This window comes from Callorhinus ursinus, unplaced genomic scaffold (assembly GCF_003265705.2).
Source record: "Callorhinus ursinus isolate GAN/ISIS: 27379988/994484 unplaced genomic scaffold, GSC_fseal_2.0 scaffold36, whole genome shotgun sequence".
NCBI lineage: Eukaryota > Metazoa > Chordata > Mammalia > Carnivora > Otariidae > Callorhinus > Callorhinus ursinus.
This window is the reverse complement of record NW_027397098.1, coordinates 10,741,721-10,761,905: the sequence shown is the minus strand read 5'-3', so window position 1 is coordinate 10,761,905 and position 20,185 is coordinate 10,741,721. Positions and strand designations below refer to the sequence as shown.

At 51.5% G+C, this 20,185-nt stretch overlaps 1 protein-coding gene across 1 annotated transcript in view; it reads left to right on the top strand.

Annotated features, from left to right (window-relative positions):
• The first annotated feature begins 471 nt into the window (after positions 1-471).
• Positions 472-20,185, top strand: part of PFKFB3 (6-phosphofructo-2-kinase/fructose-2,6-biphosphatase 3) — a 76,339-nt gene continuing 56,625 nt past the window's right edge. The window contains exon 1 of the mRNA XM_073879949.1: positions 472-594. Coding sequence (XP_073736050.1) covers positions 579-594 — 16 coding nt within the window. The 5' untranslated portion in view covers positions 472-578. The remainder of the gene's footprint in view (positions 595-20,185) is intronic.

Genomic DNA, 20,185 nt, shown 5'->3' with positions numbered 1-20,185 from the left:
CGTTTGTCAGAGGTGGTAATTGTTGGGGGAGGTGGGGGTGGGGGTGGGAGTAAAGCGGGGCAGGAGCCCAGGAGTGGGAAGGGTTTAGGGTTTTTGAACGAGGGTGGCCAGGGAGGCTACCAGAGATGCACTTTGAGGGGTGACTCCCTCCAGCCCTCATTTCATTTCAGTTTAAGCCAGCCAGCCACTTGAGCCGTCCCCCTGTGCCTGAGGACGGAAACATAAGCGCGGGGTAGAGTTCCCCCAAAGCCTTCCGGGGAGGGCGGCCCCAAACCGCCCGAAGGAGCCGGCGAGGGGGTCCGACGCCGCCCCTGCGCAGGAGGCGGGTGGCCCGCGGCCCCGCGGCGCGCCGGCAGCGCAGGGGTTAAGCGGGTTCCGCCGGGCCCGCCCCGGAGGCTGCGCCGCCCGCCTCGCCGCGGTTCCTCCCTCGGGCTGTGACGCGCCCCGCTTTGCCCAAATATGTCCCTTCCCCGCCCTCGCCCGGCGCCCGCGAGGCGCCCCCGAGCTGCGGGGCTGGCACTCGGACGTCGCCCGGCCTCGGAGTCCCGGGACAGCCCCGCGGGGCGCCCCTCTCCGCGATGCCCTTCAGGAAAGGTAGGCGCCGTCCCGGCGAGCCCACCGGCCCGGCCCTGGCCCCCCCCCCCCCCCCCCCCCCCCGCTGCCCTCGGGCCCCCCCCCGCGCGCGCCGCCCCTCCGCGCCCCCCCGCGCCCCACCCCTGCCGCCGCCGCACGTGCCCGCGCGGGTGCGAGTCGCGCGACGTGGAACCAACCCCTAGGCGCGCTGCGTTCAAGTTCGCGGTGCTGCTGGAGCAGGTTCGCGCGCGCGGACCCGCGGCCTGGGGGCCCTCGGGCGCGGCAGTTTCGCCGCGTGGGCTCCCGGCCGCGCACTCCGGTTGCAGACTGAGTCTGGGGGAGGGACGGCGGGGGGCGGGGGCGCACGCCGGTGGGGAAGGCAGGTCTGTGTGCGAGTCCTGCCGCCGCGCTTCTCTGTCCCCCGACTCTTGGGAAGTCATCCGACCACCCCGGAGCCTCAGGGTCTTCTTTGGCAAAATGGACAGGAATAGGGACGACTGCATGGGGACCGGTGGGACGGTGCACGGAAAAGCAAACAGACGTGTGGTGAGGTGGGCCTGGCCTAGGACGGTGCCCTCCAGCAAGACCTTCCCTCGCCTGGCCCCCTGCGTGGAGTGCCCCACCTGGCCCTCCTGCAGGCGTTCAGGCTCGTTCACTGGGGCCTTCCGTCCTGCAGGGGGTGGTGGGCCGCACAGGGCCTGTCTGCAAGCCCAGATGCTCCCTCCCATGGCCTCCTGCCCTGAAAGGGGACCCCCCCCCCCCCCGCGTTGTATTGGGCCTCATTTTACGGGCGGGGTGATGGAGGCCCTGATGCTCCCAAGTCACTGCAGGGCTCGGCCGGAATGCTAGCCCGGGACGGAGAGGAAGACTCAATTTCACTTTGCAGTCAGAGCTGTTTGACTCCTTCCCTGTTTGTTCAGGCTGGGAGGGGCGTGGGCTCCGGCGACCCACTGCCACTTAAAACCCAAGGCTTCTGCACCCCCCGGGGTACCGTGGCCTGGTGAGAAGGGAGAGGAGGCCTCCACCCCTCCCGGGTGCCTGGGACTGAGCTGTGTGGCCCTCTCCCTGCTCCCTCCCTGCCTGTGCTCTTGCCTTTTCTTCCCTTCCCTCATAACTCAGATTAATAGGTTAATGCAGTGGTTGCCCGTGATGCCCTGTTGGCCTTTGTCCCTTAAACAGAGGTTGCTAAGATGCCACTTCGAGCTCCTGGTTGTGAAGGTGGATGGTTGGCACACCTTGTTCTTTGGGGGATGGTGAGAAGTGAGGTGACCGCTTCTGAGAGCCGTCCTCAGTCAGCTGATGACGTTTAGTCCCATGGTTGCTGTCCCCAGTTGTCTCCATGATTCCCGATGTAACACTGTGCCCTCGTCTGGAGGTTCCCTCAGCTCTCAACCTGACCGCGTTTAGCTGCAGCGGGAACAGGGGTGTATGTGCTGAGTTCACCCCTTCTTCCCGCTTGTTTCCTTGTGGTCTCTGGTGGCAAACTTCGAGAAGGCAAGGATGCCTGTCAGCTCGTCCCAGCACTTGTTGCAGGGGGTGGGGGTTGGGGGCGGGGGGAGAGGAGCAGAGGGGCTTATGCATCAAGGATGTAATAAATACCTGCGCTGCTAGATTTCACTCGATGGTCGATAGAGCAGGACAAAACATTTGCAAACTGCTAAACGTTAAGCTTGTTTTCTTTTTTAAATCTGAAGAGAACTTTGTTGCACGAAGGGAAAATGCCGTTCCTTCATTCTGTGGATGCCAATTCCTGAAGGTCCCAGGATGTGAGGAACAGACCTGGCTGGGTTTTCCGGAAGCTTTGGTGGTAAACCAGGGCAGAGACTCTGGAGGGCTTCGAGTCCAGGGCAGGACTTCTCTACTTTATTGAGTTGTGATCTCCTGTTTAGAAGGAAGCCCAGGTGGGAGTTGCAGGGAGACCCGGTTTGTCCAGTGTGGTGATGGGACATCATCTGGAGCTGCCCCCGTGACGGGGGCTCAGCACTGTATCCCTGGAACTGGCCAGGTGGTGGAGACTTCAGTGCAGATACTCTTTTATGTCTTTTTGGACTTTGAGCCATCTGAATATATTTAGTATACAAAAAAAGTAATTTAAAACTTAGGAAGAGACTTCCCTGCTCTTTGCCGCCCCTCACCAAGATGAACAGAAGCCAGATGGAGAAGGACTTCCTTCTAGCTAACCTCTAGAACCTTACCGCACTGCTCATTCCCTTCCCGCGCTGTTTCTGTGTCCTGACAGGTAAGACTTTGGGATCAGCTCGGTCAGAGGCCTGGCGAGAAACATGGGGCATGCTCGCGTGTATGGGGCACGCTGAGAAGAGGTTAAGAAAGGGACTATTACAAAGGTTTGGGCAGGGTGTGGGGAAGCCACAGAAGAGAGTGCAGAACCCCAGGCATTACCACACGTGCCTGATCAGAGCTGACCCTCCCTTAAGGATTCACGCAGCTCACAGCCTTCCAGAGAACAAACTGGGAGAATCAGCACCCCTGGCCCTCCCTCCCCCTGACCTCAAGGCATCGGCCCGTTGATGTCCTTGTAGGTCCACATGCCGGGACGCAGAGCTGGGCGGACTCACCTTTTGTGGTGGGTGGATCTGGTGAGACAAACAGACGACCAGCCTAGTATTTTAGGTATTGGTCCTGTGTCTTGAGTGTGGGAGGAACGCAGCCGATGTCTCCTGAATGCAGAGTTCGGAGATTGCATGCTGCTGCATCATTCATTCTCTAGATTGAGTGCTTGCTAGGCACCAGGCACACAGAAGGTGCTAGCTGAATAAGATCTGGCAGTTCCCTCCCTGTAGTTAGACCTTCACGGTCTGCCTCCCCAACATGGTCCACGGTGCTACGGTAAGTCAGGCAGAAAGCCCGAGCGTGAATGGATGAACAGATGTGACTGAGACCGGCCCAGGCAGCAGCTGACAGTGACCTTCCCCCCCCCCCCCCCACCGGGCAGGTGGGGATGAAATGCAAACTCTCACTTCTTTCCTTGGTCGGTTCCAGGGTGACAGTGGCCACGGTGGGGGAACAGGGTTGGGTCCTCCGCCATGTGGCTGGAGGAAGTAGGTCTGGAGAAGTCAGCCTTGAGGTTGGTTTGAGTCAGAGGAGGAAATGTGCTGCCGTGAGAACAAGAGGGGGGCGGGCAAGAAGAGCTTCGGCCAGACACTGGGAGGAAGGCCAGGATGGCTGGTGAAAGCTGGGCTGAGCTGCGGAGGAAGGCTGAGGGAGTCCTCCCTCTGGAGGCCTTCCCAGGTAGGAGAGGTCGGCCCTCCCCCTGGGATTTGCGTGTGGCTCTGCTCCGGAGGCCGGGGTCTCAACGAAATTCTCAAGGGCCCTTTCTGGTCAACAAGTCTGTCACACTGTCTTCAGAGAGCAGGGTCCCAAGTATTCTAGCACACTGCCCCACCTTCAGAGGGGACAGGTGGAGGTTCTGCCTGACAGAAACCAAACTAACGTTACCGAGCACCCCCCACGCCCCAAGTGCCTTCCGTGTGTGCACTTACCTCCCAGCTACCCTCTGTTGCACGCGGCGTCGTGCCCACTGTAAAGATGAAGGGCGTGCAGCTCACGGGGATTATGCAGCTTGTCTAGGTTCCCTCATCAAGCTGTGTGCTCAGTGGGGCTGGGAGGCAGACCCCCTGCCTTGTGCCTTTCCAGCATGGCCCATGATGGGACCGGAGAGGAAGGGACCCAGGATACGACTGGCACCAGGCAGGAATCACAGAGTATGACAAGTCCGCCGTTAGGAACCAGCTACTTCCTTCAGGTTGGCGATGAGCAGAGAGACAAGACGAAGGTGCCTGACTTGTCTGGATCTTTGAGAGGTGGATGGATGCAGGTGGGCCTGCCCAGGAAAACCCCAGCCTTCTGCCTCTCTCCACACGGCCCCGGGACACTGCTGTCACGGGTGCTGATCCCATAACCCCGGCTGGTGTCGTGGAGCTGAGGGGCCGGCCAGATGAGAGGCCACGGCTGCGTGCCGGGCTGACCGGTGCCTACCGGGTACTGGGGGAACAGAAGCGAAAGCCAAGTACCACCGTCGCAAGCGATGCAGGCCCTTCGGATTTCCTGCAACTCAGCCCCTGGGGTTGCGATTTGCTAACCAGGGTCAGCATTTTTGGACCTTAAGCCCAGGACCTCTCCTTTTCTTTTCCACTTCCCCAGTGGCTGTGCAGAGAGCAGATCGTGAAAAGACAGTCTCCAGGAGGGTCTGGGCACCCACCCTGCGCTCCGGGTGTCTGCATCCGCGGGCTGGGTTCTGGGGCGCGTTCTCCTCCCCCGGGGCCCAGCGACTTACCGGACGACATTAGGGCTCCCGGGCCGTTTCAGAGTTCTGTCCCTGAGGTGACTGCAGCATGCTCCCCGAGGAAGGAGACCCGGGGACGGTGTGTATGAAAATGCCATGGCCCGGGAGCTCGGGGACCAGGTGGTGACGGGCCTACCTGTGTCAGGTGCTGGCTGGGTTATCTCAAGCCACTTAAGAGCGTATGGCCTCAGTTTACCCATCTGGAAAAGAGGGTGTGAACTAAGATTCCCTCCAAGTCTGACTCAGCTTCCTCTAATCATTTGTCACATAGACACTGAGTGTCCCGAACTACTTGGCCAAGCTGGCTGCAGGGGGCAGAAGAGGTCCCCTCTGTGCCTTTGTTCCCAAACAAAACTGTGCTAGGCACCCTGGCCTCGTCTCCCCCAGGGTCTCCAGGAGAGAGCTACGTTTTAGGGAAGTGGCAGATGACGAGGTCATGGCCCTGTGTTCTCTGGGCTCAGTGTTCCTTCAGCTTTGACTTCGAGATTGAAATTTGTGCCAAAAGGAAGTTAGTGTCGGAGTCTAATTTCTTGAATGTGCATTAGACCCATCTGTCCTATGAAGTCAGTCTGGAAGTCCCTGTCCATCCGTAATCGTGGGTCTGCTGTTCCTTCACCGTAGCTCCAGGGCTAAGAACTTCTTGCTGATCTTCCCAGAGTCTAGAGTGATCATCAGTGGCAGGCCCTCCAGTGTGGAAGTTTAGGGACAGTGTCCTTGCCCCACACTGTGTTGACGATCGGTTTGTCAGAAAGAGAGCGTCCCTCACCCCCCGGTGTCCTTGGCCAGACGGAACATTCCAGAAGTGTGGTCCCCTGACCTGGCTTTTCTGCCTTGACATGCAGGGTGCTGAGCTGTGCTGATGCTTTTTGAGGAAACAACTGTGTTCGTTCTTAGGGCCGAACTGCTTTGGTATTTTTACTGTCTGCTTGACATACTGAACCCCGGCAACAGGTTGGATTCAGGAAGCCTCCCCCTGAGGCTGCGGAAGTCACTCTCGAGCCTTGGGGACCTGGCTCAGCCCTGCCACAGGAAAAGCAAAGTTTCATCAGTCAGTGGGGGCAAATGGGATATCATGGAGGTACCCCAAGGAAGTGTGGGCTTCGAAGCAGGAAGAGAGAAAGAGAAAGATCTTGGCCAGGAGAAAGATGCATTTTGATGCCCACAGACTCTATGGACAGCCTGGGGCCTCGGCACAATGCCCGCATGACTGTTCGGGTGACCAGAGGCTGGCTGGGAGTTACGGGTACAGAAGCATCGTTTCCCTTTGGAAAAGACCAGACCCCATGGCTCTTCTTCCTGGCCACACATTTGGATTAACCAGGGAACTTTTAAAAAAAGTCTGATGCACCAGAAATTCTGATGTCATAGTTTGGATTGATGCTTGGACAGACATTTTCATAAAACAGTACTTCTCCCAGAATATGTAGCATACCGTGATATTTTGTCGTCTGTTCCATTTCATTAAAAAGGCCTCTGGTCTGCCTTCAGTAAATTGATTTCAAGGCCACTAATGGCCACTAGTGGGGAGTAACCCATAGTCTTGAAAGTACCGTTCTCGGGTGACTGACAGCTCAAACTCTGGAGGCTGGGAAGCTGTAAGCCGCATTTCCCAGACTCCCTTGCAGCTAGGGCTCTGAGCATGATTTAGGGTCTTCTGCAAGATCTGAGTGGTCATGCTTCCAGGCTTCTGGCAGGTCCTGCTGTGGAGGCATCCGGCCTCTCATGGGGGCTTTTTGAACCAGGCAGCCTCAGGAGGAAGCAGTGAATCTGGATGAACGGATGGAGACCCCATGCACAATCAGCCATCTGCAAGGGCCACATTTCCCTGGGGACATGCACAAAAATAACCATTTGGGGGAAACACTAAGAAAGGGAGCGTTATAGGCTCAGTAGCTGAGGACGTTTAGTTGAAAAGGCAAGAAACCCAGCTGGGTGCCAGCCGGCTGTCCCTGCCTGCTGCTGCTGCCTCTCCTAGCCGGTGGTGTTACTTCAGTCACTTCTGTACGCCCTTCAGTCATTTGGCAAACATCTGTTCAGCGCCTAGTGGACCAGGTGTGGGTGAAGAGCTGAGAGTACAGCAGTGACCACCGTAGGCAAAACTGCCTGCCTCCGTGGGACGTGCATTCTAACGGGGGGTAGACAGACAGTAAACAGATAGGTGAGTAAATACAGAGTGTGCCCGGTGGGCTGAGTGCTCCGGAGAAAAATGAAGCAGGAGAAAGGAGGAGGAGGGAGATGGGGGCAAGCGGCTGTTAACTAGGATGGTCACCACAGGGTGACATTTGGGTAGAGACTGAAGGGACTGAGGAGTGGACCGTGCACTATCTTAGGAGAGTGCTCTAGCACGGGGAAGTGTAGGTGCAAAGGTCCTGTGGCCACAGTGGGCTGAGTGTTGGAGGAACATGTGGAAGCCAGTGAGGCTGGAGCTGAGTGAGTGTAGGACACCTTTCAGAAGGGTAGCAGGGCAGGTCCTGTAAATCAGGGCTACTCTGAGGCCTTGGCCTCTTCCTTGGGGTGGGATAGGGAAGCCCTTGGAGGGTTTAAGCAGAGGCGTGGCATGAATTAACTTTGTATGATGAGCCATATACGCAGCTTGTGGCTGCCCTCCTGAGACTGGACTGTGGGGTCCTGAGGGTGAGTCAGGGAGCCCAGGTGGGAGTCTGTTGGGTGAGGTCAGGGTGGGGAGGGGCAGGCGGATGTAAGCGGTTGGATCCTGAGTGTATGTAGGAGACACAGACCGCAGGGTTTGTGAGGGATTGGGTGGAAGGGAGGAGAGTGAGTGAGTCCCGGAGCACTCCTACGCCTGCTCTCGGTGACCGGAGAGGTGCCGGGAACACTGGCTGTTTCCCGAACGGCTGTGTGGCCAGCAGGGGTGGGGACGCGGCTGGACTCCCGTGGAGTAACTGTGTTGAGCAGCGGGTGTCCCGAAGCAGCGGTTCCGTTTGTATCCATGGTTCCAGAGGCTTGGGACTCAGCAGGGAGCCTTCTAGAAAGATCTCTCATGCTCTGGGCCGACCACAGGACAGATACTTTAAGAACAAACTGGCTCAGAATCAGGGTTGATTATTATTGCCACGCATAAGGGATTCCTCACGTTTGGATGTGTTTTACCTGTGGACGCTGAGCATGGTTACGGTCCAAGCTGGTAGAGAAGCATGCGGTGGGTTTTCTTGTTGCCAGAGTTTCTGTGTCAGGGGTGCCCAATTGCTGGTTAATTTCTGCCCCTTCTTCGGTTTCCTTAGCCTGTGAAGGGCTCCACTGTAGGGCAGGGGAAAACTCCACTCCAGAAAGGCTTCTGGAGCAAACTCGGCCCAGCCACCAGCTGGCTAACTTAGCTTCTGGGCCGGGCGACCAACTCAGCCTGGTTTGCCCTGGATTTCCCCTCTTCAGCATGGAAAATCGTGAGAGCCAGCCATCCCCCCCGGTCCCAGGACGGTTATCACCCCACCTACCTCCAGCCAACCCTGTGCCCCGGGCTCGCTGGCCTCATTCAGAGAAATAGGTTTTAAGACCTCATTAATGTTCGAATAACAAAAGGAAAGAGTCCAAGCAAATGTTATGGTCCTGGGCCATAGACGTGAAACTACGGGAGATCCGTTTCAAAGCAGTTCTGCCAACAGACGTATAAGAAAAGACAAGAATTTTGTCATCGACTTGCCGCCTCATAATAGCGGGAAAGCAGTCGGAGTCTGCAGATTGGCCGGTTTCTGTGTGAAAAACCTAAAACCTGAATGTCACACTTTTATAATAAAAAAGCGAGTCAGTCAGCATCCACCTGACCATGAATCGTGTTTGCTGAACATGAACGGAGACCAGCAACATGGAACCTACTTCAAGCCGAAACCATGTTTTGTGCAAATCCTGGATTATATGAGAGCTTTTCACTTGCAGTCATTTGAATGAAGCAAAAGGTCATGTTGTCACTGCTGCTTTATAGGACATTTCTTAACCTTATAAAACTTCAAAAAAACTCATTTCGGAGGGCCTCCCAATAGGTAATAAGTGGCATGACAATAAAATCATAATCCACGCGACAGAAGAACCAACTGCCCCGGGAGGTGAGACAGTCCTTTTTTCTCTGTGGCTGTGTTCCTTCCTCTGCCTTCTGTTAGAAGAACCAGGGTTGGTGTTTTTGTTTTTTTGTTTTTCTCATAGTTTTTAAACATTTAAATTCAGTTAATTAATGTATAACGTATGACTAGTTTCAGAGGTGGAGGTCTGTGAGTCATCAGTCTTACATAACACCCAGGGCCCATTACAACACACACCCTCCCCCGGGTCTGTCATCTAGTGACCCCACCCCCTTCCCCCCAGCAACCTTCAGCTTGTTTCCTATGGTTAAGAGTCTCTTATGGCTTGTCTCCCTCTCTGGTTTTGTCTTGTTTTATTTTTTCCTCTTTTCCCCTATGACCCTCTGCCTTGTTTCTTAAATCCCACATATCAGTGAGGTCATGTAATAGTCTTTCTCTGATTGACTTATTTCGCGCAGCATAATACCTAGTTCTAGTTCCATCCACGTCATTGCAAGTGGCAAGATTTCATCTTTTTGATGGCTGTGTAATAGTCCATTGTGTATATATACCACATCTTCTTTATTCATTCATCTGTCGATGGACATCTGGGCTCTTTCCACAGTTTGGCTATTGTGGACATTGCTGCTGTAAACACTGGGGTGCACGTACCCCTTCGGATCACTACGTTTTTATCGTTGGGGTAAATACCCAGTAGCGCAATTGCTGGGTCCAAGGGTAGCTCTATTTTCAACTGTTTGAGGAACCTCCATACTGTTTTCCAGAGCGCCTGCACCAGCTTGCATTCCCACCAACAGTGTAGAATAGAAGGGTTCCCCTTTCTCCGCAACCCCGCCAACATCTGTCTTTTCCTGACTTGTTAATTTTAGCCATTCTGACGGGTGTGAGGTGGGTTTGATTTGGATTTCCCTGATGCCGGGCGATGTTGAGCACTTTTTTCGTGCGTCTATTGGCCATCTGGATGTCGTCTTTGCAGAAATTGTCTGTTCATGTCTTATGCCCATTTGTTAGGAAGAACCAAATGACTGGCAACACCTTTTAAAAAAATCAGGTAGTGTGGAACATAAGATAAGGAAATAAAGACACTGAATCTCTTCAGGGACCAGCAAAGTGCAAATGGAGACCACGGGGGGGGGGGGAAACAGTTTTACCCCTACTTGGTTGGCAGAAGTGAAGAAGTCTGCCGGTGTAAGGTGTTGGAGAGGGTGGGGGTCAGAAGCGTTTCTGATACATCGTGACTGGTGGGTAAATTTTACAAGTATCCAGGAAACAGTTTGGAATTATCTTGGAAAGGACACCCTGTAACCAGGTGTGTCCTTCCTGGGCATGTCACTGAGAGGAACTTGTGCACAGGCGATGTTTGGTCTAAGAGGAACGGCCCTAAACAGCCAAATGCGCACGCGCAGGAGAGGAGGGAATGCGTTCTTGCTGCAGTAGCGCAGTGGAATGTTTGTCGTGCGGCGGACTGGACGCACCCCGCACGGAGAGGAGAGACAGCGGTATTCGATGTTGTCACGACCGTTTAAAAAGATTGCAAGACGTTAGATGCAGCACAATACTTTTTTAAATAAAGTTAAAACGCCTAAAACTAAACAATATGCTTTTAAGCAATGCGTACATAACAAAACAGTATTTCTTCTATGAAGTTCAGGATAATGGTTACTTCTGTTTGGAGAGAGGCAGGAGCAGGGATGGGGAGCATTTATATAGATGTAACATAGGGTAAGAAGCTCGGATGTCAACGGGCGGATGGATTTCTGCTTGTCTATTACATCGCTTCAACAGATGGTGTGAAACAGGACCATTCAGGGATCAGTGATGACTGTACGAGGTGGCCCAGGGATTATGATGAACCGCAATCTCTGTGCCTGGGGCCCAGAGATAAAGAAAGAATGAAGAAGAATTGCTCCTCCTCCTTGTTAAGGAGATCAGCAGTTCCCAAAGCTGTGTTTCCACCGTTCGTAAAATAGTTGTAAGGCAGTTCGAGTGGCCTTGCCCACCATAGTGAGTGGCTTCTGAATGAAATGCGGTGAGAAGAGTATGGGAAATCTCCTTCGTCAAAGTAGAACATGAAATTGTATTTTCAAATTTTAATTGCTCGTTTCTATTATTACCAATGACATTTAACTTTTGACAGAGAAATGAAATTATTTAGAGTCCATTTCAAGTAGTAGGTACTTTTAAGTATTAGGTCCTTAAAGGTAGGGACCCAGATTGGATAGATAGAGACAGACAGGCAGACGGACACTGACTGTAAATGCTGGAGTGCAGCCTCGGCATTAGCGTGGCCATCGGCCAAATGCATTTGGTGTCTGTATTGTATTCAAGTTCATTTCCTGCTTTTGATGGTTGTATTGTAGTTGCACGGTAGGAAAGCATCTTTGCTTTTAGGTAATACACATGGAAGTATTAGGAAGAAATGGGGCAAATTTTATCTTCATGTTTCAGAAAAAAATAGTATGAATTTTTAAAAAACTTAATTTATGTACTATCTTGTATATATAAAATACATATTTAAAAAACATAATAACATACCGAGAGAATGGTAAAAAGCAGATGTCGCAAACTGTTAGTGTGAATTGGCGAGTCTGGGTGAGGGATACACGGGAAATGCCTTGTGCCACTTAAAGTTTTTCTGTAAGGTTGAAATTATGTCAAAAGGAGAAGTTCAAACGGAATGAGAGATGCTTGGTCACCTCACCAGCCTCATTGCCTAATCTGGTCCCCTGGTTCCTTTGGCCCCATTCTCCCGTCCTTCAAGGTGCCAGGTCATGGCTTGGGGCCATGTTCACTCTGCCCGGAATATTCCTCCCTCAGAGCTTTGCACGGCTGCTTCCTGCAAAGCATTAGCTGATTCTCACCTCCTCACAGAAGCCTTCCCTGACCACCCAGCTAAGAGCCCTCACTCCGTCCCATCCCTCTCTCCTCAGCTTTCCTCACCGCACGGCTTCTGAAGGTTGACAGGCAAGAGCACTTTTTACAGATTCATAGACTTATGACCCAGCACTTCTGCTCCTAGGTGTGTGCCCAAGAGAAACGAAAATATGTCCACACAAAAAGATACATATCGATTTTCAGAGCAGCGTGACTCATAATACCCCTAAAGTAGAAACCACCCAATGGCCATCAACTGATCGATAAATAAAATATGGTATATCCATACAATGAAACATCGTTCAGTAAATAAAAAGGAAGCCTCTATCTACAAAGCAGATGAGTCTTGAAAAACATGCTCAGTGAAAAAAGCTATTCACAGAAGGTGGTATGATTTCGTTTATATTTAATGTCCAAAAAAAGCAAATCTGTAGAAATAAAGTAAATTTGTGGTTGTCTACAGGTTGAGGAGGAGGGATGTGGAGGTGTGACAGCTAAAGGGTTCTTTTGGGGTAATAGGAAGGTTCTAAAATTGGGATGCTTACACGAGTCTGTGAATATATAAAAAACATTAGATTGTGCAGTTTTAAATGGGTTGACTTATATCTCAATAAAGCGGTTCCAGAAAACAAACAAAAGGAATTCATCATCCTCCACGGCAGCTGGTTTCTCAGCCTTCGAGAAGCAAGGCTTTTCGTCCCCATTTTCTGGAGAAGTAGAAAGATACAAAGATTTTGCAAACTTTGTGAAGGTGGATGGATGACGAGGAGGAAGGGCTGAGGCTGGGACCTAGGTTGCAGGCTCCCTCAACTTCTGCCTGGTGCATATCAGGGTCCTTGTCCTTCTTCCGGGGCTGCGGGGGCCAACTTTGGAGGCAGTGGTGACCATGGTTCCCTACCTGAGAGCTGCCCCAAAGCAGCACAGAGACCTTAGACAATATTAGAGATGTGCTGGGCAGAGACCCGTTTTCTGGTCTCGTGACACCTCTCCTTGTCATGGGGCTGTGAACTGGTCACCTCACCTCTCTGGACCTTCATTCTCCCATCTATAAAGTCAAAGAATTAACTGGAGTATCTCTTCCAGCTCTTGCATTCTATGATTCTAGAGATTCTCTTTCATCTGTTGTAGCATAATGATTGTTTTTAAAAATATGCATTTGATTTTTAGCCCCCAAATGGGTGTGGTCGTGATTCTTAATTTGTGATACATCTAAGTGTTTTTAGTTATCTCAATGGGTCTTAAAAAGCTAAGTTGAATTAATAGCGCTTCTTCATCCCCTCCACAAAACGTGTGTCAACCTGAGCTCTGGACGAGCCTACGTTGCCAACTTGGACAAATCACGGCAAGCCATTCTCCTACCATAACATGGCATATCTCCGCCATACTCTGGGGTCACTAAATCTCTTGTCCTTAGTGAGTCCAGAAAAGTGCTTCACAGCAAGACCTACGTCACTCTTCTTTTTGTTACTGGCTTACATTTTACATCTCTTTAACGCAGAGGCATAGAATATATATAGTTAAGTGTACAAATTCCCGGTGGTTTTATACATATGTGTACATCCATGTAACCCAACGCCTGACCAAGCTATAGAACATTTCCAGCCCCCCCAGAAGGGCTTCCCAGCAGAATCCACTATGCAGACTTCTCTCATTATGAATAAGTTCTGCTCACTCTTGGAATTCATACAGATGGATTGTACATTATGTATCTTTTTTTTACGTTATGTATCTTTTGAATGTGGCTTCTTTCCCTCAACATCCCAACTGGATTTTTTCCATGGTGTTACGCATAGAAATCCTTAGTTCATCCTCATTGCTATGTCGTATTCTACTGTGAGAATAGTTGGCGTCTTGTCCCTTTGATTGTTTCCTTTTTTTAATTTTTAAATTTTTTTTATTTAAAAAATTTTAATCCCAGTATAAGTAACGTACAGTGTTATATTATTTTCAGATGTACAATTAGTGATTCAACACATCGTGTCCCTTCTATTGTTGACGGGCCTTTGGGTCATTTCTGGTTTGGGTTATAATGTTCAGAGCCACCATGAACATTCTATTTGTACCTGTCTTTTGGTTGGTAAGAGCACCCCTTTTGGAATTGCGGGGTTGAAGTGGAATGGTAGCTTTAGCTCCTCAGTCAGTCTTGCTCTGGATGATTTTCTGCTCTGGAAACTAGAGACTGTATTATCTATCTGATCTAGAGGAAAGGTACTGTCTTCCTCAGGAAAAGTTTACCTTCTCGAGATTTTTTTTCCCCCTCACCTCTTCCTGACCATGTCTTCACCCCTGAAAACACCGTTTCCCCATTCTTTCCGTTAACTGTGTCATTGCACACGTTTCCCTGTGCACACCCCTCGCCCTCCCAGCCGCGCTCTTCTCGTCAGCTCCCTCCTTGGTACGTTTGTGCCGTATCTTCAAGGCCCCCCTCAAACCACAGCCTGCCTTGAAGTCTTCAAGCCGGAGGGAATCATGGTTCTTGTGCTATAATTTGTGTTCATGCTGTCTCCCCAACTTGACCGTAAACTCCCCGGGCCAGCCTTGTGCCTGGTAGATGATTGAAGACTGTATGTTCGGGTAATTCATTTATGGGAACGTTAATACTTCCGTGCACATAAGATTCCTCAAAGAATATCATTCTCTGACTTGAGGTTGCTTAATTCTCCATTCTTGATGAAAATTTCAAAGTGCATTAGAATCTTATACTATTTCCTTACAACGATCCTATCAAAGGTGATCCTTTGATCAGGGGAGCCTGGTCTGCTGAGGAAGGAATAGAAGGTGCGGGGCACCTGGGTGGCTCAGTCGTTAGGCGTCTGCCTTCGGCTCAGGTCATGATCTCGGGGTCTTGGGATCGAGCCCCGCATCGGGCTCCCTGCTCAGTGCGGAGCCTGCTTCTCCCTCTGCCTGCTGCTCGCTCTGCTTGTGCTCACTCTCTCTCTGTCAAATAAGTAAATTAAATCTTTTTTTTTTTTTTTTCTTTTTAAAAAGAGGAATAGAAGATGTGCAGCTTTTCCATAGTGGCTCATGGAACTTTTGGCCTTTAGGTCTCTGGGTGTAGTTGAACGTGTAAAATCGTTCAGGTGCCTTATTTTGGGGTGCTTCATTTCATTTCATTCTCCAGTGCACCCTTCCTTCATCCCTACCCCCTTCTAACAAGTCACACACTTATTTTTCCAAGGGAGACCACTTACGGTTCCATGCTGCTCTCTCCACCTTGCTTCGATTGTGTCCTGAGTTATTCTAGTTGGGAATATCCTCCGTCACGATCCCCTAGGGTGTTGGGTGGACGTTAAAAATGAAACAGAACCTCTGAGAGGGTGGCTCTGGACTAGGCAAGGTACCAGCGTTCAGCGGTAGCGGGTCTCCCCTAGAAGGTGTGAGAACCACTGCCGACGCTTTGCCCACCTCCCGTAACAGAAGGAGACACGGAATGCTTAACCTACAGCCAGAAACGCGTCGCAGTTGAACTGGCCAAAGGGAGGCCTCGATTTCAGGAGACCTCTCTGACCCACTGAGCCTCCCAATAACCAATGCCCATCATGTTCTTTGATTTGAAACAGAAGTTGCAGAAGCTGCCCTCCTTCTCGAAGTCAGTCACTAAAGTGCCTCCTTGCTGAGCCATGGGGCTGTCTCAGGCACTTGCTGTGTGTGTCCACCAGCCTCTGAGCTGCCCTGCTCCGGGGAGATAATGCCTTGTAAGCAGATGGGAAATATTTGTCGGCACCAAACGTATAAAACATCTGGGATGTAGGGACTCACTTGCCACAAACTTGTCCCTTTAATTTCGTACGTATTTTCTTCGTGTATCTACACGAACATACCAACCTTGACTTGTGTTTGCCTGATGACGCAGAAATGCAGTTTCTTGGCCCATGGATCACTGATTGTGTGTTAGGAAGGTAAACGTGTGCAAGGACAGCGAGAGACTCTTGCCCGGGGAAGTTTTCATTTCTGTCTCTTTGTACTTTAAAGAATGTCAAGCCTTCAGAAAAGTTGGCATAGTGAATGGCATAGTGAACAACCTCCATCCCCTAGAGTCACCAACTGTTGCATTTTACCATCTTAGTTTCTCAGTTGATTTTGTTGATGTTGAACCATCTGGGGAGGAGCTGCAGACGTCATGACATTTCATCCCTAGATGCTTCAGCGTGTTCTTCCCAAGAACAAGAGCATTCTCTTAAATTACCACCATACAGTTATCATCCTAGTTGGAAACTTAGCAGGGACACAAGACCGTTACCTAGTTGCCAGTCCATATTTGAATGGTCTCAGTAGTGTCTTTTATAGATTTTTTTTTTCTTTTTGCATCTAGGATCCAATCAAGTGTCACACATTTATCTAGAAGTCTCTTTTGAGCTAGGAGAGTTCTGTAGCCTTAGTTAGTGTTATTTTAATGATACTGATATTTGTGAAGACCCTGGCCACTTCTTTTGCAGGAAGCCCCTTAATTTGCAATTGCCTGATTGTTTTCTTATTCACCCTGTTTGGCAAGAAAAACTGCACAGATGCTGTGTGTCCTTCTTACTGGCATTACATCAACAGACTAGGGGGTCAGCTTGTCCCTTTAATAGCGATGTTAAATAACTCTGGTCATTTGTTTGGGCTACTCATAAAGATAACTTTTCCCCTTCCAATTACAGATGTGCCTGTGGAGTATCCTTTGGGATCACTTACAAAGTGTGAAGCAAGTACTCTGTTCCCAATCATCTTTTATGCAGTGGTTTCAGCATGTATTGGTGATTCTTGACTGAAACACTGATTATGGTGGCTAAAAATGGCAAATTTACATTTCTGTCATCCTCTTGACATTTATTAGTTGGCCTTCTTTTGTGAAGAGGAGGCTTCCTGCCCACCCTCCCCTTTGAAATAGACTTCATTTCATTATTATTAATAGTAGGAATAGTATCAATATAGATTCAGGGATTTTGAAAATTATTATTGCATGCATTATAATCTATTCCTGACATTATTCATTCTGATGCTCAGATTGTCCAATTTTGGCTAAGAGCCCTTTCAGGCTGGTTGCCATGTCCTTTTGACACATCCTCCTTAGTTTGTGAGCTCTACCTTATATTTTGGGACAACCAGATGTTCCAGGCTCAGGCACTTCCCGGAGGAGCCCTGGTGAGGTTTAGTGGAGAATGATAGTTGGAAACAAAGGTCTGGGCTCTGGTGTGCTTGTTGTGTCTGGGGTAGCATCGTTTCTAGGGCCTTTCCAATTGACAGAGCTAGGAAACAGAAGTTTTTTTAAGATCCTAAGTTCACGTTGCTCTTATTCCAGTCCAGTTCCAGAAAATTCCCTCTCCTTTCCCCATTCTGTAGGTTGTTTTTTTATTTGCTTTTTATATTTTCCCCAGGAATTAAAAAAAAAAACTTTTTTAAAAAAGATTTTATTTATCTGAGAAAGAGAGAATGAGAGAGAGCACGAGAGGGAAGAGGGTCAGAGGGAGAAGCAGACTCCCCGCTGAGCAGGGAGTCCGATGCGGGGCTCGATCCCGGGACTCCAGGATCATGACCTGAGCCGAAGGCAGTCGCTTAACCAACTGAGCCACCCAGGCGCCCCCCCCCCCGAAATCTTGAATCTTCTTTACTCCTGGCCTATGAAAATAAAAATCCTCATGATTGATGTCTATTTTCCCCATAAGTGATGACATTGAGTAGATCATAAATTCAGTGCAGAGGTGGAGGCTAATGCCAAATTTCCTGAGGCTCTAAAAATAGTCTGCTCAGATAGGAGAGCCTGGAAGGAAACACAGCCGGGAATATGTTATGTTTTTTTCCTGTATTTTCCAGTCATTTCACAATTAGTGTATATTACTTTTAAAGTAACAAATAGGAATATTTTAAGGCAAAAGAAACCTATATAGGTTGGATGTCAACACCTTGGTCCTCTGTAGTGTAGGGAAGGAAAAATAATTTTCCCTTTTCCCTTTTAGATTCTTGGCTGAGACTCTCCCTGCCCCTATAAAAAATAAACAGGAAGGAAAAAGCCAATTTTTAATTATGTATGTGATGTGCATACATTCACGAGCCGCACAAAGATACTAGACTCAAACTGCCAGGCAGTTGAGCCTCCTGGACCATTCTGAGCTAAGGAAAGGGAGAAGGGTCCGGGGCCTCAAAGGCAAGGAAGAATACTCCCAGGAGGGTCAGAAGACGAAATGTATGGTAAACGAAGTTTGCCCGGCCACGCATGTAAGTAAGGTGATGTGTGGGCATAGCTGTCGTCCCGGCATAGGCCCCCTTTCCCTGTCAATCCCCCCTACAAAAGGGTATCTTATACTCTGTTTGCAGAGCTCCTGTGTGTCTGCAGTTTCTCCAAAATAATCCTTATGCCAAAGAGGCATATTTTGGGGTGGCATATTCTGGTGCCCTTCCATATACCTCCTAGGAGCCGGGCACTGTGGGGACCGAGCGATGAGGAGGGCAGGGCTGGGGGGGGGGGCCTCTTCCCCAGCAGGAAGGTCAAGGAGGGGCCCCCCACCCTGCAAGCCCCTAGCCCTGGAACCCAGGCTTCCTGGACGGTGCCCCTGCCCGCGCCAATTTTCGGGTCCCCTGTCGCGGCGGCGCTGTGGGGCAGGAGCCGCCTCGCAGGCCGGGGGCGCCACAGAGCCGGCCGGCCGGCCCGCCGCTCCCTCGCTCCCGCTGATGCCCGGCGCTGAGGTCAGCGGAGCCCTGCCGGCCGGCCAGGGGGCAGGTCAGCCTGGGACGCTCGGCGCGGGGCGGGGCCGGCGGGGCGGGGCGGGGCGGGGCCGACGGGCCGGATTGGCTGCATGCGCGGCGCACGGGCCGGTCAGCGCGCGCCCCGCCCCGCCCCTCCGCGCCGCACGCCGCGTTCACGTGGCGCCGCCCCAGCCTGCCCCGCGCCGCCGGGTCCGGCACGTGGGCGCGGCGTGCGCCCCGCGCAGCTGCGCGCCTCTTGGGAGGCTCTGAGCTTCCCCGCCCAGTGGCCTGTTTTCGTTTTCTCGGCCAAGTTCCCCGCCCGCCCCCCCTCCCGGGTTAGGTCTGAGAGCGGGCGCGCGCTGTTAGTGCGCCAGAGGAACTAGGTCGGCAGGTGGCTAGCGGAATCCGGGGTTGGGCGGGCCGGGGCGGTAGTGCGCGCCGCACAGGAAGAGGGACACACGGGAAGCGTTAAAGGAAAGTCAGAACGTGGGAGATGGCCAAGGAGCATGCAGTGTTTTTATCTTTGGGGAGTAGTTGTAAGTGCCCGACGCCGCTTTTTTCCTGCTGGGCATCCTGGACGGGATGTTCTGGGACAGTCACATCAGTAAACAGCCGGCTGGCACGGTGTTTTGGGCCACAGGGTCCCCAGAAACCGCAGCCACGTTCCCAGTGCAAGTTGTCCCAGCTCCTGGTTTGGGGCCCAGACTCACCACGAGCGGAGGACACCCCCCCACCCCCCGCCCCACGGCCTAGAATGAATTGGGACTTTGGTTGCCCCTGAGTTTTTTGGGAGGGCTTGGAGTTAACTTGCCGAGAGCGACTCAGCTGGTGGAGGGGCAGGAAACCAAGTTCTAGGAGGAGTGCTCAAAGAACGGGATGTTTAGCCCAGACCAGACAGGTCCCAGGGGCCTGTGAGCCTGTCTGCAAGTGTTTGAAAGACTCATGTGATCAGATTTGACTGGTCCCATGCCACGGTGCTGGGGACGGCGCACTGTTCGCGGAAGGTGAATTTCAGGTCAGTTACAGGGACGGGGCAGGAATGAACTTTGTGGAGTTCTCTTCAGGAACCAGGTACAGCTAGGCATTTATACCTACCAGTAAGAGAATGGGGGAGCTCAGATTCGGATTTTCATGTGCCAGACTTCATAGCCTTTGCCTTTCATGGTGCATTTGTCTTAATGGAATGGGTTACTTTGGGAGTAGTGCCAAAGAGTGTTTTCATGGTTGGAACACATTGCACTAGAGGTCATTCAGCTGTGCTTAGCCATGTCAGGGATTCTCTGTCTGGGATGAGGTAGAGACGAGGGAGGCAGTCCTGGGCCAGAGGAGGAGGCCACCTATCTCTCCAGCAAGTCAAATTTTCCAGCAGGGCGTGTCTCCGATCCGTTGTGACTATGAAGGCTCTCCACCTTGTTAAAGCAATAACTTTTTTTAAAAGATTTTATTTATTTGACAGAGAGAGACGCAGCGAGAGAGGGAACACAAGCAGGGGGAGTGGGAGAGGGAGAAGCAGGCTTCCCGCGGAGCAGGGAGCCCGACGCGGGGCTCGATCCCAGGACCCTGGGACCATGACCTGAGCTGAAGGCAGACGCTTAACGACTGAGCCACCCAGGCGCCCCTAAAGCAATAATCTTGACTTGGAGTTCAACAAATGCGATCACAGTGTCCAGCTGTTACCCAGCATTCTTACTGCCCCTTAGCCCTTCCCTTTTTTCAAATCTGACGCTTCTTCCCCTTGCCC